The sequence below is a fragment of the Schistocerca serialis genome, chromosome 10 (genome assembly GCF_023864345.2).
Source record: "Schistocerca serialis cubense isolate TAMUIC-IGC-003099 chromosome 10, iqSchSeri2.2, whole genome shotgun sequence".
NCBI lineage: Eukaryota > Metazoa > Arthropoda > Insecta > Orthoptera > Acrididae > Schistocerca > Schistocerca serialis.
In genome coordinates, this window is record NC_064647.1 from 123,964,503 (window position 1) to 123,986,988 (window position 22,486).

The window sequence follows — 22,486 nt, forward strand, 5'->3', positions numbered from 1 at the left end:
ATCTATGTTACCCCTAGTGAGATAGGCCTCTACATCCTTACATTTGTCCACTAGCCATCCCTGCTTAGCCATTTTGCACTTCCTGTCGATCTCATTTTTGAGACGTTTGTATTCCTTTTTGCCTGTTTCACTTACTGCATTTTTATATTTTCTCCTTTCATCAATTAAATTCAATATTTCTTCTGTTACCCAAGGATTTCTACTAGCCCTTGTCTTTTTACCTACTTGATCCTCTGCTGCCTTCACTACTTCATCCCTTAAAGCTACCCATTCTTCTTCTACTGTATTTATTTCCCCCATTCCTGTCAATTGCTCCCTTATGCTCTCCCTGAATCTCTGTACAACCTCTGGTTCTTTTAGTTTATCCAGGTCCCATCTCCTTAAATTCCCCCCTTTTTGCAGTTTCTTCAGTTTTAATCTACAGGTCATAACCAATAGATTGTGGTCAGAGTCCACATCTGCCCCTGGAAATGTCTTACAATTTAAAACCTGGTTCCTAAATCTCTGTCTTACCATTATATAATCTATCTGATACCTTTTAGTATCTCCAGGGTTCTTCCATGTATACAACCTTCTTTCATGATTCTTAAACCAAGTGTTAGTTATGATTATGTTGTGCTCTGTGCAAAATTCTACCAGGTGGCTTCCTCTTTCATTTCTGTCCCCCAATCCATATTCACCTACTATGTTTCCTTCTCTCCCTTTTCCTACACTCGAATTCCAGTCCCCCATGACTATTAAATTTTCGTCTCCCTTCACAATCTGAATAATTTCTCTTATTTCATCATACATTTCTTCAATTTCTTCGTCATCTGCAGAGCTAGTTGGCATATAAACTTGTACTACTGTAGTAGGTGTGGGCTTCGTATCTATCTTGGCCACAATAATGCGTTCACTATGTTGTTTGTAGTAGCTTACCCGCATTCCTATTTTCCTATTCATTATTAAACCTACTCCTGCATTACCCCTATTTGATTTTGTGTTTATAACCCTGTAGTCACCTGACCAGAAGTCTTGTTCCTCCTGCCACCGAACTTCACTAATTCCCACTATATCTAACTTCAACCTATCCATTTCCCTTTTTAAATTTTCTAACCTACCTGCCCGATTAAGGGATCTGACATTCCACGCTCTGATCCGTAGAACGCCAGTTTTCTTTCTCCTGATAACGACATCCTCTTGAGTAGTCCCCGCCTGGAGATCCGAATGGGGGACTATTTTACCTCCGGAATATTTTACCCAAGAGGACGCCATCATCATGTAATCATACAGTGAAGCTGCATGCCCTCGGGAAAAATTACGGCTGTAGTTTCCCCTTGCTTTCAGCCGTTCGCAGTACCAGCACAGCAAGGCCGTTTTGGTTATTGTTACAAGGCCAGATCAGTCAATCATCCAGACTGTTGCCCTTGCAACTACTGAAAAGGCTGTTGCCCCTCTTCAGGAACCACACGTTTGTCTGGCCTCTCAACAGATACCCCTCCGTTGTGGTTGCACCTACGGTACGGCTATCTGTATCGCTGAGGCACGCAAGCCTCCCCACCAAAGGCAAGGTCCATGGTTCACTCCTCTTGCCTACTAGGAAGAAATGCTGATCATTGCAGCACCGCAGCACTATCGACAAAGATGAGACTCAACTGTCTTGGGGAAATTTAATTATGCATATATATATGATCACATTTTAAAGTATTATGTACTCTGTATGGTAGACGAATAGTACAATGATGGTGATTGTATCAGCATGATAATGCACCGTGTCATAAAGCAGCGCCTGTGAAGCAATGCAATACTATCGGGACGGGTTAGCACGCCGACTTCAGATTCCAGTGCCCAACATTACTATCAGCTCTGGTTTTGGCTCTAGGGGAAGAATGAGCTGCCATTCGTCTACAGACATCCAGATACTTCATTGGAAGTGTAGCGGAGAGTGGGGGAATTTGGCACAGTGGGTAAAATGACGCACGTCAATTTGTCTTTAAGCGTGAGAGATAGTCTTATCTGATCGGTGCTGCTACACTAAAGCGACAAAGAAACTGGTATAGGCATGTTGAAAGGGTACAGTACCGCCCGACATTGAAAATAGGTACAACATACTTCATTATTTTTGTCAGAACAACACATTTTTTTCTAATAATAACTCAATTTCAATTAATACAGCGAAGCTGGATACCAGTGTGGGAAAGAATGACAGTTTATTTATTTAATTGATCACGTGTGCACTCCCACAAAATAAATCCCTAATCCAGTTTGGTGAGATCTGTGGAATGAATGAATGTATGGTCGTCTGCTAACTGCAGATAGTGAATGTGAACATATGATCATCTTTGAGACGATCCTTTGGCCACCTTTGGTGGAACCAAAGAGATGAAACTTACCGGAGCTTTGAGCGCCTGAAATGTGGCTGACCAATACGGTAGCATGGTCTTCCCCCACCTTGACAGAGGTGCGAGATGACCTGAAGAACGGCCATGTTTCAGCACTCTGCCGCTGGATCTTGTGCTGTTAAGACCTATCTTAGTTGTGCTCCGTAAAGACAAAAGAGTGGAGACATGGTATGCATGTGGAATATTTAAGAGTAGTTTTAAATAATAATTTCTCTATTTCAAGAACTTTTGTGGGGAGAATTAAATGTCAGGCAGGTAATATTAATGGGATCGTAGTAATCTTCGGAAGTGACCAACGGTCACAATGAAACCACGTGTAGCAATAAGTTGAAATACTTCCTTGTACTTAAGTTAAGCTGAGTTACTAGCGTGTGTACAATAAGTTGAAATATTTAAGAAATAGCGTGTGTACCATAAGTTGAAATATTTAAGAAATGGCGTGTGCAGGACTTGAAATTAGAGACGAGTACTTCCACGTGGTGAGTACTGTGTGAGTCTCAATCTGTGTATGAGACAAAGGATAAAGAGAAGTACTCGTCCATGGTATCAGTTGAGGACTCGCGGGTGTGATGAATATGTTCTTAATATTACTTTGCGTGATATGATTCCGTGTGACGCTAGATTCAAACTCTGACAGAGAAGCAAGGTGAGTCGGCCGTCTATCCAGCAACGCCACTTGGCCTGCATTGCACAGGAAGACGTGCATATATCTCCAGAGTTCATAGTAGGAAAGTAGAATTACAAAGTGGGGCAGTGTCGTGTGAAACTGGGATAAATACTAATTGAAGTGGGAAAGCTGAAAGCGATAGTGTTGTGACTATTTATTGTATTGTATTCCATGTTGTAGTGTGGTGTATGTCATGTAATTTGGGTATGTGTGGTTTGCATGGGAGAGTAGCAAGGTAGTTTCAAAAGATTAGTGGGTTATGCTTGTTCCTTCGGTACCGCTCGGTCTGGAGGAAAGTTTCGTGATGATGATTGTGAGGGTCGAAGTGTGAGGTATAATAAAAGGTCCACCATCCTACCCAGAAAGTGCACTGTAGCGTTAAATAATTACGAGACCATAGGGTAGAGAATCACCAATGTAAAGCCATGCCCACTGGGCGGAATTTCTCATGTGTTATTGTTGTAGGTCATAGAATTTGTGTGTTTAGGTTATAGAATTTATCGGAATAAATAAGATAGTGAAAAGAAAAAGATTGGTGGACTTTTCCTTCGAATTGTAAGTTGTCATGATGTCCCGAATTTATAATGTGTGCGCCATTCATATTCAGTGTGGTGGCCATGTGTTGATAAAAGCCGTTAAATAAAAGAAAAAAGATAATGTGGTATTGCCAGTGCGTAGTGAACAGTCAGAGTTCTATAAATTACTGATAGTCAGATGTGCGTTTCCGTTGCGTATTATTCATACAGGAGGTTGATTAGTGACTTAATTGTGAGTACGAGAGTTCATGTTACTCGATAAATATGAATGAATCCACTCGCTTGGCAGACCACTCATCTTGCATGCCTGACTGCTTGATGCCACGGTATGAGCAAGGCACGTGGGTGCCTCTCAATGTGTATTCAAATACAGAGATATGTAAACAGACAGAATACGACGATGCGGTCGGCAACGCCTATATAAGACAACAAGTGACTGGCGCAGTTACTCTATCGGTTACTGCTGCTACAATAGCAGGTTATCAAGATTCAAGTGAGTTTGAACGTGGTGTTATACTAGGCGCACGAACGATGGGACGCAGCATCTCCGAGTTAGCGATGAAGTGGGCATTTTCGCGTAGGATTATTTCACGAGTGTGACATGAATATCAGGAACCCGCTAAAACATCAAATCTCTGACACCGCTGCGGCCGGAAAAAGATCCTGCAAGAACGGGACCGACGACGACTGAAGAGAATCGTTCAACGTGACAGAAGTGCAACCCTTCCGGGAATTTCTGGACATTTCAATCCCGGGTCATCAAAAACTGCGAGCCATTCAACGATACATCATCGATATGGGCTGTTGGAAGCGAAGGTTCACTCGTGTGCCCTTGATGACTGTACGACACTACACCGACATTGGACTGTTGATGACTGGAAACATGTTTCCTGTTCGGACGAGTCTCGTTTCAAATTGTATCGAGAGCAACGACGTGTACGGGTATGGAGAACAACCTGCATGTCAGCAAGGGAATGTTCAAGCTGGTGGAGGCTCTATAATGGTGTGAGGCGTGTGCAATTGGAGTGATATGGGACTCCTGATAGGTCTGGATACGATTCTGACAGATGGCACGTACGTAAGCATCCTGTCTGATCACCTGCATCCATTCATGTCCACTGTGCATTCCGACTGACTTGGGCAATTCCAGCAAGACTGTGTGACACCCGACAAGTCCATAATTGCTATAGAGCGATCCACGAACAATATTCTGAGTTTAAACACTTTCGCTGGCCACCAAACTCCCCAGACATGAACATTTTTGAGCGTATCTGTGATGACTTTTCACTCCCTCATACTCTTAAGGATTTCTGAGCAGCCCTGCAGAATTCATGGTGTCAGTTCCCTCCAGCACCATTTCAGACGTTAGTCGAGTACACGCCACGCCGTGTTTCGGCACTTATCCGTGCTCGCGGGGACCCTACACGCGGGGACGTACACAGGTGTACCGGTTTGTCTGGGTCTTCAGTGTAGTTTGGTGCTCAGTTATACAAATAAACATGCGGAATGCAGGAACCATTACTTGCCAGTTGTCGGCGCAAGAAGCATCAGTGTATTTTGTCTTTGTTTCTTCTAACATTTGATCCCCAGTTACTAAGGTGTAAGCCATTTCCTGTTATGTCAAAATATATGTTTTCGTTGTTATTCCTATGTCTACATTTTAACACTCACGATTATGTAAGTATTATTTCTCTTATGCAAAGGGCGAGTGTGGAACTTTAGTTCTACATAAGTTATGCTTGTTGGCGCCGAGTGCGTCATTTTACCCAACTTCAGTTTTACAGTAATGAAAGTAGGTAGCAAAATGAAATACGTTAATGCAAATTTAATGAAAGTTAAAATAACGTGTTGCATCATTTTTATAAGAACAGGTTCCTCTGTTTACACGCTGAAGACGTACGTCCTTAGAACAGAGATTACTTCTTGGACGGCGGATGAGTTAAGAAATGCCGTCAGTGCTGTTGATAATGGGGCTTCTAGTAGAAAGAGTGCCATCCAGCACAACATTCCAGAGGAACATATGTGTGCGTAGTTATGTGGGAAACTTGGCAAATATGGCGAGGAATGGTACCAGTGTATTTCTTGTGCTTTTTGGTGTCATTCTGAACGCAGTGGGTAGGACAGTCCTGAGAACTGTAACTGTGACCCCTGTCTGAAGAAGGGATAATTGTTTTACGGGCGTGGAAGAGACCCCATTAGTGAATACCCTTATACTCTTATTCTTCATTTTTATATCTATTTTATAATTAAACTGTTATTATTATTTTGCGCTTATTCCACAATTATTTAAACTGATGTTTTCGCTATATTCTGTTTGTAAACTATGTTGTTAGTGTTACGTTTAATAGGCATAATATTCAGTACATATATTTTGTACTGTAAGATGTGTGGAATTAAATACCTTACACCATTCATTGCGACAATTTATCCCACTTACTACGTCATTTCACCCGCCGTGTCGGGTAAAATGACGTGGCGCAATGACATCGCAATTATCATTTTCCCAAATGTTCATCCAGTTTTTAGCGGGATATTTTACCTATGTTGCGTTGTAAAGACGATTTCTGGTAATATAATCATAGGCGGTTCTAGTGTTGGTTTGTGCTGGTGGAAGTCTTATATAGTTCCAATCGACAAAGTACCTTCGGACGAAATTTGGGCTACATTTTTGCTACATTAATAGGAGCGGTCATCTCCCCATGATATAGGATCAGAAGTTTCGTAATGCTTGTCTTAGTAGCATGTACTGGTTTAAAAACAGAAGTTAGTAGCTGTGCGTCACAGCTAGATTTAACATTTTAAATTCCGAGTGTGCCTCTGCAAAGCCGCCGTGTGGAAGGATACCTTGAAGATAGTTTGTTTCCACACATACCAGCTAGTATTTTTCTGACGCTGATGTGCGGTATCGGTAAGACTGCTGCGACATGATATATTTTGATAAGTATATATGTATTTATAAACTGAACTTTCTGCAGTCGGTCTAACGATCACATGTTATGCTCCTTCAGCAAGGCTCTGATGACATTAAGTTTCCGCTCCCAAATGTTCGTAGCCATGAGCTTGGGATTCGCCCTTATCCACAATCCGAGTTGGAGTCGCTCTTCAGTTACATCCAATCAGTATGGCACTACTGTGAGAACCAAGATGCATTATTTTGGATTTTTGAAGATTCAGTTTTGCTCAAGAGGATCGTACCAAACGTCGCACTGCATCAACCTCACTATTCGAATTTACAATAACACTTACGTCGTCAGCGTAACTGTGACAAATTGAAGACCTGTAGTCGTCAGTTTTTGGTGCATTGTCGAAAGCAAAGGTTCCACTGCGATCGCATTTTATGTCAGAGACAATGGACATCCTTCACGTACTGATAGTTGAACTGGAAACGTTTCAGTCCGTTGTCCATTGATTTTAATCTTTGAAAAAACACCACTGATATATTTATGTATGACAGGTCGAAACCCATTTTCTGCATGGTGGTGAATAAGAAGCCATGATTTATTCTATGAAAGGCTTTGTCAAAATCTAAAAACAATAAGGAAAGACTATTGCCACTTAATCAAGTAAGGTTTATGACGTCCCTATACTCACATAAGGTATCTAGCACTGATGTACCATTTATCACACTCGTTTGGTAGGGACCTGTGACATTTTACAGGAGGGGCTTCATCCTTCTGTTCAGGATGCGAGTGAGAGTCTTAAAGGCAGAGTTGAGTAAGGTGAGTGGTCTTAAATCGTAACTCCTCTTGCGGCTTGGTTTTTTAGGAATGAGTACAATCATTCCATCCGTAAATATAGGAGGAAATGCCTGGTTACTTAATAACTCGTTGTACATATCTGTGAACTCATTCCCTATTACATCCCACATGAGTACATCAAATTCGACCGGGAGCACATCGGGACCAGCTGACTCGTTCTTCGGAGCGTCGTTAATTGTGGTTTTTATTTCGTCCTGAGTTATATGTTAGATTAGACTACTGAATACTGCTCAACAGTGTGGGATCCGTACCAGATAGGGTTGATAGAAGATATAGAGAAGATCCAACGGAGAGCAGCGCGCTTCGTTACAGGATAGCAGGTCAGCAACTGGAAGCAGTTAATACCATAAATTATCTGGGAGTACGCATTAGGAGTGATTTAAAATGGAATGATCATATAATGTTGATTGTCGGTAAAGCAGATGCCAGACTGAGATTCATTGGAAGAATCCTAAGGAAATGCAATCCGAAAACAAAGGAAGTAGGTTACACTACGCTTGTTCGCCCACTGCTTGAATACTGCTCAGCAGTGTGGGATCCATACCAGATAGGGTTGATAGAAGATATAGAGAAGATCCAACGGAGAGCAGCGCGCTTCGTTACAGGATCATTTAGTAATCGCGAAAGCGTTACGGAGATGATAGATACACTCCAGTGGAAGACTCTGCAGGAGAGACGCTCAGTAGCTCGGTACGGGCTTTCGTCAAAGTTTCGAGAACATACCTTCACCGAAGAGTCAAGCAGTATATTGCTCCCTCCTACGTATATCTCGCGAAGAGACCATGAGGATAAAATCAGAGAGATTAGAGCCCACACAGAGGCATACCGACAATCCTTCTTTCCACGAACAATACGAGACTGGAATAGAAGGGAGAACCGATAGAGGTACTCAAGGTACCCTCCGCCACACACCGTCAGGTGGCTTGCGGAGTATGGATGTAGATGTAGATTATCCTCCTCACGTATTCCGGTCGTAACGTCTGCTAAAAGTTCTTCACCGTTCCGTCTATCTATATCTGTTTGAGGATAGAGATTCCTACAATAATTCCCCACAATTGTTTTATGGCCGTCTGAGTAGTGTACTTTCCTCCATCATCATCCGCCAGCGCGGTTATTATTCTCTGTTTCCCTTTACGTGTCTCCTTTATTACATGGTATAACGACGTACGTTCCTGCATAAGATCGTAGTTGCCTCGAGCTCGCGAACGCACCCCATCCAGACGCTGCCGGGCTGGGTCGGTTATTTTCGAGTTAAAGCGTTTCAGTTTGAGTATGTTAGCCGAAAGGCCATCTGGTTGTTGATAAAATGGTTCAAATGGCTCTGAGCACTATGGGACTTAACATCTGTGGTCATCAGTCCCCTAGAACTTAGAACTACTTAAACCTAACTAACCTAAGGACATCACACACATCCATGCCCGAGGCAGGATTCGAACCTGCGACCGTAGCAGTCGCGTGGTTCCGGACTGAGCGCCTAGAACCGCTAGACCACCGCGGCCAGCTCCGGTTGTTGATAAAGGCCCCGCAAACAGGAGAAGTAATATTCCACCATTTGTTTGCGCCAATATGCTTGGGCTTTTGCATAATGTGTAACGCATTTGCGAAGAACTGGTTTTGCATATTCGGTCCACCAAATGATCCGCTCCCGATACCTCGTTTGGGAGCGTAAGCAGTTGTGAGAGTCTGTCTAATGTGTTGCTTAAGTTCAGCATGCCGCAATAGTGAGACGTTAAGTTGCCGCATCCCACCGCCACGAAAGGTTTTTTGTCGGATATGCCTGAACGAAATATGGTATGCACAACCGTCGAAGAAGTTTATAGGCCATATCCCACAATCATCAGTATTGCGCATGAATTCTTTGGTAACACAGACTCTATCTAACTTGCTACTGACGTAAGTATATCCGGTGTGGAGGGGATTCAACTGAGTCAAGGTGTCTTGGAGTTCTAATTCAGTCACCAATGTTTGTAGCTCGTAACAAGTGTGAAAACTGGGCGTCTGATCTTCAAGGCGCATCACACAGTTAAAAATCTCCGGCAAGAGTGGCGGCGGCCCCAACGTTCCATAACAGTTCAACTGTCCCATTCCGACAAAAGTCACTTCCGTGCCGCCTTTCATTATTCCCAGATGGTGCATATACGTCAATTAAAATGAATATCAAGAGCTCAGATGGAAACCCAGTTCTAAGCAAAGAGGGGAAAGCAGAAAGGAGTATATAGAGGGTCTATACAAGGGCGATGTACTTGAGGACAATATTATGGAAATGGAAGAGGATGTACTGTACATGAAGATGAAATGGAAAAATACGATACTGCGTGAAGAGTTTGACAGAGCACTGAAAGACCTGAGTCGAAAAACAAGGCCCCGGGAGTAGACAACATTCCATTAGAACTACTGACGGCCTTGGGAGAGTCAGTCCTGACAAAATTCTACCATCTGGTGAGCAAGATGTACGAGACAGGCGAAATTCCCTCAGACTTCAAGAAGAATATAATAATTCCAATCCCAAAGAAAGCAGGTGTTCACAGATGTGAAAATTACCGAAATATCAGTTTAATAAGGCACAGCTGCAAAATACTAACGCGGATTCTTTACAGACGAATGGAAAAACTGGTAGAAGCCGACCTCGGGGAAGATCAGTTTGGATTCCGTAGAAATGTCGGAACACGTCAGGCAATACTGACCCTACGACTTATCTTAGAAGAAAGATTAAGGAAAGACAAACCTACGTTTCCAGCATTTGTAGACTTAGAGAAAGCTTTTGACAATGTTGACTGGAATACTCTCTTTCAAATTCTGAAGGTGGCAGGGGTAAAATACAGGGAGCGAAAGGCTATTTACAATTTGTACAGAAACCAGAGGGCAGTTATAAGAGTCGAGGGGCATGAAAGGGAAGTAGTGGTTGGGAAGGGAGTGAGACACTGTTGTAGCCTCTCCCCGATGTTATTCAATCTGTATATTGAGCAAGCAGCAAAGGAAACAAAAGAAAAATTTGGAGTAGGTATTAAAATCCGTGGAGAAGAAATAAAAACTTTGAGGTTCGCCGATGACATTGTAATTCTGTCAGATACAGCAAAGGACTTGGAAGAGCAGTTGAATGGAATGGATAGTGTCTTGAAAGGGGGATATAAGATGAACATCAACAAAAGCAAAACGTGCATAATGGAATGTAGTCGAATTAAGTCGGGTGATGCTGAGGGAATTAGATTAGGAAATGAGACACTTAAAGTAGTAAAGGAGTTTTGATATTTGGGGAGCAAAATAACTGATGATGGTCGAAGTAGAGAGGATATAAAATGTAGACTGGCAATGGCAAGGAAAGCGTTTCTGAAGAAGAGAAATTTGTTAACATCGAGTATAGATTTAAGTGTCAGGAAGTCGTTTCTGAAAGTATTTGTATGGAGTGTAGCCATGTATGGAAGTGAAACATGGACAATAAATAGTTTTGACAAGAAGAGAATAGGAGCTTTCGAAATGTGGTGCTACTGAAGAATGTTGAAGATTAGGGGGGTAGATTACAAAACTAATGAGGAGGTATTGAATAGAATTGGGGAGAAGAGAAGTTTGTGGCACGACTTGAATAGAAGAAGGGATCGGTTGGTAGGACATGTCCCGAGGCATCAAGGGATCACAAATTTAGCATTGGAGGGCAGTGTGGAGGGTAAAAATCGTAGAGGGAGACCACTAGATGAATACACTAAGCAGATTCAGAAGGATGTAGGTTGCAGTACGTACTGGGAGATGAAGGAGCTTGCACAGGAGAGATTAGCATGGAGAGCTGCATCAAGCCAGTCTTAGGACTGAAGACTACAACAACAACAAAATGAGGTCATGAAGTTGGACAGTTATACCCCGACCAGTCTCTCAAATAGAATGATCTCGACACGCGACACGCCATTTGAATAAGACCGCTGATCCTCAGTCATTTCCGATGTTGATGATGGCTCCGTAACCTGTTATGTCCGCCACTTTAGTTACGACAACCTTTTGTAACATGGAAACATCTATGTCAGCGGCATAAAGATGATCTTTGAAACATTGTACCGTTACCGCCGAACTTATCCGAGAGACATTAACTGTAGCCAACTTGTAAGTCTGCATATAACTGTTTACTACTGCTCAGTATCTTCCGACCAAAGCGTGCTCGGAACCAGAAGAGACTCGCAAGACGCTAACACGGTTGTATTCACGTGATTGTCTAATTCCATCTGAATGCCCTCATTCCGAATGGGATCCATTACCCTAACTGCAACAGATACCGCCGTTTTTCTGTCTGAGTTTTCTTAAGGATGTCTCTTGTGCGTGTTCTTTTCCTTTCTAATTCCTGTGTCTCTTCCAGACTTCGTATTGTAGGGGACCGTTTCGTTTGTTTAGACGACTTTTTTTAATTGTCCTGGGTCATCAGACCGGTCGCTGAATGTTGGGTTGTTGGGGTTTGTGTCCTCGTCAACCAGCATGTCACCACCAACTGATGACACTGGAAAATCATTGGGATTGGAACATAGTGGTACCTCGCAATGTTGGGCAGGCATAGTAATTTCTTGTCCAGGTGTCTTGCTACCGTCTAAGGTCTGGATATTAGTCTCCCTGGAGAGGCCTGATTCGAACATTTCGGCAGGGTAACCGTTGAACTCTGTTCATTTTCCAGTACGCTACGTGCATTTGAACCCTGATTTCCTTCATTTTCACCCAGACGTGGTATGTAAGGGCCCAGCTCACTCCCAGCTTCCTGTGATGGGGCTGACAAGGTCTCCGCATACGGCATTTTCTGTTGATGTCGCACATCGCCCGCGGAGGTGAGTGCCTGGTTTTCCCTCCGTAAAGATTTGACACGGGGACACCTTGGCTTAAGATGATCCGTGGATCAGCGTACTACGCAGGTCCTTGGTTGACCATCATAAACAACTAAGTCTCTGAAGGCTCTGAGCATTATGGGACTTAACTTTTTAGGTCATCAGTCCCCTAGAACTTAGAACTACTTAAACCTAACTAACCTAAGGACATCACACACATCCATGCCCGAGGCAGGATTCGAACCTGCGACCGTAGCGGTCGCGCGGTTCCAGACTGTAGCGCCTAGAACCACTCGGCCACTCCGGCCGGCCTAAGTCTCTGAAGACTTGAACCTTAATATATGACGGGATGTTCTTATGAAGATCAATTCTGACATTTCGCAAGCCATTGCCAACATTGAAATGTTTATTGCCAGACCATTTCTCACCAGTAACCAGCAAAACCGTTCCATTAGGCGTTAACGCTTGTTTGATGAGCTCGAACTTCAGTTCAAATGGGAGGTTGAACATGCGCACAGATCACAACCCTAAACCAACACAGCTGTTCGCAATTGAACTGGATTCACCACTGGAATGAAGATAGTTCGCGAAACCGCCTGTTTTGTCATAATCCAGGAACATGTTTCAACGTCTCGCACTTTAACATACACTGCATTACCAAGGAAATCATAAGACAACCTGTGAACGTCATCACCTTGTAAACCTATCTTTTCCGACAGCTAATCGTCGATTTCAGCAACTTCCGGCCTGTCATATCCGAACGGGAACGAAAATTTCGACGTAGACTTCCTAATCTGAGCTTCCATAGCTGGATGGCTATGTCGTACTGAAAAGCTACAGCGAGACACGGCCAACGAGCTCCGCTCGCAGCGGCGGCGATGGCGGCTATGCCAGCACGGACATCGAGGACACAGAGGATATTGCGACTGCAGGAACTTGTCTCTGGCACGCTCCCCTAAGACCCACACCTCCAGCTTACTGTCCACACACTACATTTGTAGTGTCGCTGCCCGCTATATTCATTACTCACGGCAGTCTATCTACCGATTGCTGTAAGAGTTCGGACAATGTGAGTGCATCCGCGCTGAAGAAGATCATTGGCCGGTAAGCCTTATCTATAGCAAGATGGTACCTGTTCTTTCCAACATGTCCAAAAGAACAGATACTGACAATGATCTTCTTCAGTGCGGATGCACTCAAATTGCTCAAACTCTTACGGCAATCGGTAGATTGACAGCCGCGAGTAATGTGTGTAGTGGACAGGAGCACTACAAATGTAGTGTGTGGACAGTAAGCTGGAAGTGTGGGTCTTACGGGGAGCGTGCCAGAGATAAGTTCCTGCAGTCGCACTATCCTCTGTGTCCTCGATAGTTCAGTCACAGAGAGCCTCTGCCATGTAAGCAGCAGATCGCGGTTTCGAGTCGCGGTGGGGGCACACATTCAGCTGTCCCCGTTGATTTTTATCAACACGTGTAAGCAGATAATGGCATGTATTAGTTTAAAAACACGAGTTAGAAGCAGTGCGTCACATTTAGATTTAACACCTTTAATTCCGAGTCCCCCGTTGTGTCTCTGCAAAGTCGCCGTGTGGAAGGATACCTTGAAGATATTTTGTTTCCACACATACAAACACGCTGCAGCTAGTACTTTTCTGGCGGTGATGTACGGTATCAAATGGTTCAAATGGCTCTGAGCACTATGGGACTTAACATCTGAGGTCATCAGTCCACTACAACTTAGAACTTCTTAAACCTAACTAACCTAAGGACATCGCACACATCCATGCCCGAGGCAGGATTCGAACCTGCGACCGTAGCAGTCCCGCGGTTCCGGACTGCAGCGCCTAGAACCGCATGGCCACCGCGGCCGGCTTGTACGGTATCGGTAAGACTGCTGCGACATCATATATTTTGCTAAGTATATATGTACTCGTATTTAGAGACTGAACTTTCTGAAATCGGTCTAGCGATCGCATGTTATGGTCCTTCAGCAAGGCTCTGATGACATTAAGTTTCTTCTCCCAGTTGTTCATAACATGAGCTTAGGATTAGTCCTTAACCACAAGCCGAGTTGTAGTCTCTCTTCAGTTACATCCAACCAGTGCGTACCTACGGCACTACTGTGCTGCAAGATCCGCAACGCTATTGCTATTCGGACATGGCCGAAAGAACAGAACGATTTTCATATAGATATTTCTATGAGTTGACCGATTCCAACTGTGAATCACTGGTATTATATTTATACGATAATATGTTTTCTCGTTATGTAAAGTGCACAATTACACGGTTCTAAACATTTAAAGCAAGTTGTCAGTCTTTGCACCATTTTGGAATCTCATCAAAATCTGACTTGTTTCAGACAGTACTTCATTATAGATAACTGCATCGTATACCAAAACTCTGAAGTTTATACACAAGGCGAACGGCAAGCGTACCAACACATTTCCTTGGGGCACACCCGAAGTTAGGCGCGCGGGATTAGCCGAACGGTCTGACGCGCTGCAGTCATGGACTGTGCGATTGGTCCCGGCGGAGGTTCGAGGCCTCCCTCGGGCATAGGTGTGTGTGTTTGTCCTTAGGATAATTTAGGTTAAGTAGTGTGTAAGCTTAGGATCTGATGACCTTAGCTGTTAAGTCCTATAAGCTTTCACACACATTTGAACATTTTGAACAGCCGAAGTTACTTCTACATGTGCCGATGACTCTCCAGCCAAGATAACTTGCTGCATGTTCCATACGTCCTTCCTGCGTCCTACAATCCACTTACAAATCACATTTCACCGTATTTTCATTAATAAGCGTTGGTGTAGCACTCACAACAGATCTTTAATAAATACAACAGCCATCTGTTTACTGTGATTCATGACTCTCATCGCATATGAGAAGAGAGGTTCGTCTGTATGGCACTCTTACCAGTTGCGCCTGATTCAAGAGATTGAGAAGGTCCAAAGAAGAGCGGCAAGATTCGTGACTGGTACATTTAGCCATACGAGAGCGTTACAAATTTCATAGAAAGTTTGAAGTGGGACACACTTGCAGAGAGAGGACGTGCTAAACGCAAGGGGCTGCTCACTAAATTCCAAAATCCGATCTTCGTCGAGGGTGTAGAGCATACATTATTGCCACCAACTTTAAAATCGCGCAGTGATTACCATTCAAAGATAAGGGAAATTAGAGCTCGTACTGAGGCGTTCAGACAGTCGTTTTTCCCTCGTACGATCAGAGAGTGGAACAGAGGTGGGGGAATACGACTTTGGCACGAATTGAGCCCTCCGCCAAACACCGCTTGGTAGCTAGTGGAGTATATACCGGGTGATCAAAAAGTCAGTATAAATTTGAAAACTGAATAAATCACGGAATAATGTAGATAGAGACAAATTGACATACATGCTTGGAATTACATGGGGTTTTATTAGAACCAAAAAAAATACAAAGTCCAAAAATGTCCGACAGATGGCGCTTCATCTGATCAGAATAGCAATAATTAGCATAACAAAGTAAGACAAAGCAAAGATGATGTTCTTTACAGGAAATGCTCAATATGTCCACCATCATTCCTCAACAATAGCTGCAGTCGAGGAATAATGTTGTGAACAGCACTGTAAAGCATGTCCGGAGTTAAGGTGAGGCATTGGCATCGGATGTTGTCTTTCAGCATCCCTAGAGATGTGGGGCGATCACGATACACTTGTGACTTCAGGTAACCCCAAAGCCAATAATCGCACGGACTGAGGTCTGGGGAGCTGGGAGGCCAAGCATGACGAAAGTGGCGGCTGAGCACACGATCATCACCAAACGACGCGCGCAAGAGATCTTACACGCGTCTAGCAATATGGGGCGGAGCGCCATCCTGCATAAATATCGTACGTTCCAGCAGGTGTTTATCAGCCAGGCTGGGGATGATGCGATTCTGTAACATATCGGCGTACCTCTCACCCGTCACGGTAGCAGTTACAAAACCAGAATCACGCATTTCTTCGAAGAAAAAAGTCCCGATAACGGTAGATGTGGTAAATCCAACCCATACCGTGACTTTCTCGTCGTGCAATGGAGTTTCCACGACCGTTCTACGATTTTCTGTAGCCCAAATTCTGCAGTTGTGGGCGTTGACAGACCCTCGGAGCGTGAAATGAGCTTCGTCGGTCCACAACACGTTACTCAACCAATCGTCATCTTCCGCCATCTTTTGAAACGCCCACAACTCAAATGCCCTACGCTTCACTAAATCGCCAGGTAACAGTTCATGATGCCGGTGGATTTTGTACGGATAGCATCGGAGGGTACGCCTAAGTGCCAACCAAACAGTAGTGTATGGAATGCCTGTGCGACGTGCGACTGCACGAGCGCTGACTTCCCCCTGCGTAGACGAACCATTCCATTCCTTCCTGAACTGTCTCAGCAGCGTTACGCCTTGTGCTCGGTCGGCCACTACGAGGTCTATCGTTTAAACAACCCGTGGCTTCGAACTTCGAAATCATTCTCGCGACAGCTGCATTTGTCAACGGACCTTTACCCGTTCGAATTCCCTTCCTATGGCGATAGGATCGTAACGCTAAACTAGCACATTCCCCATTCTGATAATACAGCTTCACTAAAAGCGCCTTTTCAGGTAACTTCAACATGCTGCGACTGCTGGCGCATCTGATTCTCTCTCTCATTACAGTTTCTTTTATAAACGATTTTCATACGCAGTCACTGACAGTTCGCTGTCCAGCGCCATCTGTCGGACATTTTTTGAACTTGTTTTCGGTTCTAATAAAACCGCAAGTCATTCCAAGCATGTGTGTCAATTTCTACCTCTCTATCTACATTAAACCGTGGTTTATTAAGTTTTCAAATTTATACATCACCCAGTATGTAGATGTAGGGAGCTCTGATTTACACGATTGGTACTTTTGAATCCTAGCTGGTTGGAGGTCATTTCTCTGTTCCAGTCAGTACATTTTGGAATGGTTGAAGACGTATAGCCTGCTGTCTGTATCTGCGCAGCTGCTGGGCACCTGGTACGTGGTCGAGGTCATCTCGCCGGTGTCTGTGGGGACGGTGTGCGACGGCTTCCAGCTGACCAAGCTGAACGTGAGCCGAGCCTGGGAGGACCTGGAGGCGGAGGCGGTCATCATGAGCCGCTTCGGGAGACTGCCCGGAGGCCCCACCATCTACTTCAACCGCACCATGCTGGTGGGAGGCGGCGCGGGGGCGTCCAGCGACGGCCAGCACGAGGAGACCAGGGGCCCCAGTGAGTACTGGCACATGTGCTCCCAGTGGGTGCATGCCCCAAAGCACCAACGGGGCAAGGGTCGCTCTACACTACTGGCCATTACAATTCCTACACCAAGGAGAAATGCAGATGATAAACGGGTACTCATTGGACAAATTTATTATACTACAACTGACATGTGATTACATTTTCACGCAATTTGGGTGCATAGATCCTGAGAAATCAGTACCCAGAACTACCACCTCTGGCCTTAATAACGGCCTTGATACGCCTGGGCACTGAGTCAAACAGAACTTGGATGGCGTGTACAGGTACAGCTGCCCATGCAGCTTCAACACGGTGCCACAGTTCATCAAGAGCAGTGACTGGCGTATTGTGACGAGCCAGTTGCTCGGCCACCATTGACCAGACGTTTTCAATTGGTGAGAGATCTGGAGAATGTGCTGGCCTGGGCAGCAGTCGAACATTTTCTGTATTCAGAAAGGCCCGTACAGGACCTGCAACATGCGGTCGTGCATTATCCTGCTCAAATGTAGGGTTTCGCAGGGATCTAATGAAGGGTTGAGTCTGTGCTGCTGCAAACGTCGTCGTCGAACTGTTCGTGCAAATGGTTGTTGTCTTGCAAACGTCCCCATCTGTTGACTCAGGGATCTAGACGTAGCTGCACGATTCGTTACAGCCATGCGGATAAGATGGCTGTCATCTCGACTGCTAGTGATACGAGGCCGTTGGGATACAGCACGGCGTTCCGTATTATCCTCCTGAACCCACCGATTCCATACCCTGCTAACAGTCATTGGATCTCGACCAACACGAGCAGCAATGTCGCGATACGATAAACTGCAATCGCGATAGGCTACAATCCGACCTTTATCAAAGTCGGAAACGTGATGGTACGCATTTCCCTCCTTACACGAGGCATCACATCAACGTTTCAGCAGGCAACGCCGGTCAACTGCTGTTTGTGTATGAGAAATCGGTTGCAAACTTTCCTCATGTCAGCACGTTGTAGGTGTCGCCACCGGCGCCAACTTTGTGTGAAAGCTCTGAAAAGCTAATCATTTGTATATCACAGCATCTTCTTCCTGTCGGTTAAATTTCGCGTCATCTTCGTTGTGTAGCAATTTTAATGGCCAGTAGTGTATTTATTTACTTATTTATTTACACGTCAAATTCCGTAGGAGCAAATTTAAGAGCACATCTCCAAGGTCATGGAATGTTTCACTACATGAAATTACAACATAAAAGTAATAATAGATACAAATAAAATGTCTCTGAACCCGTAAACAGTCAAGCCATAAGTTTAAGTAAATGCAATCAACAACACAACAAGAATCAGCTTAATTTTTCAAAGAACTCCTCGACAGAATAGAAGCAATGACCCATGAGGAAACTCTTCAGTTTCGATTTGAAAGTACGTGGATTACTGCTATGATTTTTGAATTCCAGTGGTAGCTTATCGCAAATGGATGCAGCAGTATACTGCACGCCTTTTTGCACAAGAGTTAAGGAAGTGTGATCCAGATGCAGGTTCGATTTCCGCCAGGCAGTGAGTTAAAGCTGCTTATTCTTGGCAATAATCTAATATTTAAAATTGAAACAAATGAGCCCTCGGTCACTAATATTTTTAGTCTTATGGACCAGGTTCAACACTTCTAATAGTGCCTTTATCAGAATTGAAACAATTAAAATGACCTATAACATAGTTACTAATTTATAGGAAACGCTATTTTTATATAAAAAGTGTAAGTACTGACTAACAATAAAAGACAGAGGCAGTACTTACATGTGACATACAAAATAATTAACAGGCCAGATGTGTCATGTAAGTACTGCCTCTGTCTTTTATTGTTAGTCAGTACTCACACTTTTTATATAAAAAATAGCTTTTCCTATAAATTTGTAACTATGTTATAGGCCATTTTAATTGTTTTAATTCTGATGAAGGAACTCTTACAAGTGTTGAAATCTGGTCAATAAGACTAAAAATATTAGTGACCGAGGGCTCATTTGTTTCAGTTTTAATTTAGAAACGGTCACTGAACCAAGCAGCCAAGTTTAAAACTTTAAGCTAATATTGTCAACAAGAATTGACAGTAAGGAAAATACACTCCTGGAAATTGAAATAAGAACACCGTGAATTCATTGTCCCAGGAAGGGGAAACTTTATTGACACATTCCTGGGGTCAGATACATCACTTGATCACACTGACAGAACCACAGGCACATAGACACAGGCAACAGAGCATGCACAATGTCGGCACTAGTACAGTGTATATCCACCTTTCGCAGCAATGCAGGCTGCTATTCTCCCATGGAGACGATCGTAGAGATGCTGGAAGTAGTCCTGTGGAACGGCTTGCCATGCCATTTCCACCTGGCGCCTCAGTTGGACCAGCGTTCGTGCTGGACGTGCAGACCGCGTGAGACGACGCTTCATCCAGTCCCAAACATGCTCAATGGGGGACAGATCCGGAGATCTTGCTGGCCAGGGTAGTTGACTTACACCTTCTAGAGCACGTTGGGTGGCACGGGATACATGCGGACGTGCATTGTCCTGTTGGAACAGCAAGTTCCCTTGCCGGTCTAGGAATGGTAGAACGATGGGTTCGATGACGGTTTGGATGTACCGTGCACTATTCAGTGTCCCCTCGACGATCACCAGTGGTGTACGGCCAGTGTAGGAGATCGCTCCCAACACCATGATGCCGGGTGTTGGCCCTGTGTGCCTCGGTCGTATGCAGTCCTGATTGTGGCGCTCACCTGCAAGGCGCCAAACACGCATACGACCATCATTGGCACCAAGGCAGAAGCGACTCTCATCGCTGAAGACGACACGTCTCCATTCGTCCCTCCATTCACGCCTGTCGCGACACCACTGGAGGCGGGCTGCACGATGTTGGGGCGTGAGCGGAAGACGGCCTAACGGTGTGCGGGACCGTAGCCCAGCTTCATGGAGACAGTTGCGAATGGTCCTCGCCGATACCCCAGGAGCAACAGTGTCCCTAATTTGCTGGGAAGTGGCGGTGCGGTCCCCTACGGCACTGCGTAGGATCCTACGGTCTTGGCGTGCATCCATGCGTCGCTGCGGTCCGGTCCCAGGTCGACGGGCACGTGCACCTGCCGCCGACCACTGGCGACAACATCCATGTACTGTGGAGACCTCACGCCCCACGTGTTGAGCAATTCGGCGGTACGTCCACCCGGCCTCCCGCATGCCCACTATACGCCCTCGCTCAAAGTCCGTCAACTGCACATACGGTTCACGTCCACGCTGTCGCGGCATGCTACCAGTGTTAAAGACTGCGATGGAGCTCCGTATGCCACGGCAAACTGGCTGGCACTGACGGCGGCGGTGCACAAATGCTGCGCAGCTAGCGCCATTCGACGGCCAACACCGCGATTCCTGGTGTGTCCGCTGTGCCGTGCGTGTGATCATTGCTTGTACAGCCCTCTCGCAGTGTCCGGAGCAAGTATGGTGGGTCTGACACACCGGTGTCAATGTGTTCTTTTTTCCATTTCCAGGAGTGTATTTACCTTGATATGCCAACATCAAAATACCCAGTCTCGGGAACATTGGTCGGGAAGAGGTTCGTGAACTTGCATCACTTATTGCCCGAACCGCCCATTTCTGAGCCAAACACCATCATTTTAGAATGTGGAAGTGTTACCCCAATATATAATACCATACGACATAAGCGAATGAAAATAAGCAAAGTAGACTCATTTTCGTGTACAACGATCACTCACTTCAGATACCGTTAGAATAGTAAAACTGGCAGCATTAAGTCTTTGAACAAGATCCTGAACGTGGGTTTTCCACGACAGTTTACTATCTATCTGAACACCTAGAAATTTGAACTGTTCAGTTTCACTAATCATGTGCCCATTCTGTGAAATTAAAAGGTCAGGTTTTGTTGAATTGTGTGTTAGAAACTGTAAAAACTGAGTCTTATTGTGATTTACTGTTAGTTTATTTTCTACAGGCAATGAACTTATGCCAGGAACTGCATTATTTGAAACCGAACCAGTGTTGTACCCAACATCCTTTACTACCAAGCCAGCTAGTGTCATCAGCAAACAGAAATATTTTACAGTTACTGGTAATACGAGAAGGCATAGCATTTATATAAATAAAGAACAGGACTGACCCCAACACTGATCCCTGGGGCACCCCCCACTAGACCATACCCCACTCAGACCCCACATCTCAGCCATTCTCAACACTGTGAATGATGACGTTTTGCTGTCCGTTGCTAAAGTAAGAGGTGAATCAGTTCTGAGCTACTCCCTGTATTCCGTAATGGTCCAACTTCTGGAGCAATATTTTGTGATCAAAACAATCAAAAGCGTTGGTTAAATCAAAAAATATGCCTAGCGTTCGAAGCCTTTTGTTCAAACCATCCAGTACCTGACAGAGAAAAGAGAATATAGCATTTTCAGCTGTTAAACGACTTCTAAAGCCGAACTGTACATTTGATAGCAAATCGTGTGGTATAAAATGATCAATTATCCTTACATACAGAGACTTTTCAATAACTTTAGCAAACACTGATGGCATAGAAATACGTCTAAAATTGTCTACATTATCCCTTTCTCCCTACTGGGTGGTATCTAGTAACGAAGTCTATACTGCACACTAATTTGCTGACTGAGTAAACTGGCAGTGTGAGGCGTCCCAACTATGATTTGGATTCCTCCTGTCTTTCTCTAACTTAGAACAAGTCGAGAAATGCGCAACTAAGCTTACTCGTCTCAAGACAGCCGGTTTTCTCCTTCAAGGGTGTGGTTTGGGCACTCATATTTTGTCCGTTAACTTTATTCTATACCTACATCTAATCTAAGTAGTTACACTATATATACAAAAGTATGTGGACAGCTATTCGTGGACATCATTATGGAGTTATAACGGCTTGTGCTCTCCTAGGGACAATTCTGATGAGGTGTTTGAATATGTGTGGAGGAATGATAGTCCATTCTTTGTCACAAGCCGAAACCAGGGAAGGTAGTAATGTTGAAAGCTGGAGACGGGAGTTCTAAGTCAAGACAAACGTATTCCATTGGCTTCTGGTCGAGACTCTGGCCATGTCAGTCCATTTTCCACAAATCATTCCGTCTCAGATGCTGCACTTTG

At 44.5% G+C, this 22,486-nt stretch overlaps 1 protein-coding gene across 1 annotated transcript in view; it reads left to right on the forward strand.

The window, feature by feature from the left end:
* The window catches only part of LOC126424909 (uncharacterized), a 177,414-nt gene that overhangs the window by 61,918 nt on the left and 93,010 nt on the right, over positions 1 to 22,486 (forward strand). The window contains exon 2 of the mRNA XM_050087752.1: positions 17,124 to 17,370. Coding sequence (XP_049943709.1) covers positions 17,124 to 17,370 — 247 coding nt within the window. The remainder of the gene's footprint in view (positions 1 to 17,123; positions 17,371 to 22,486) is intronic.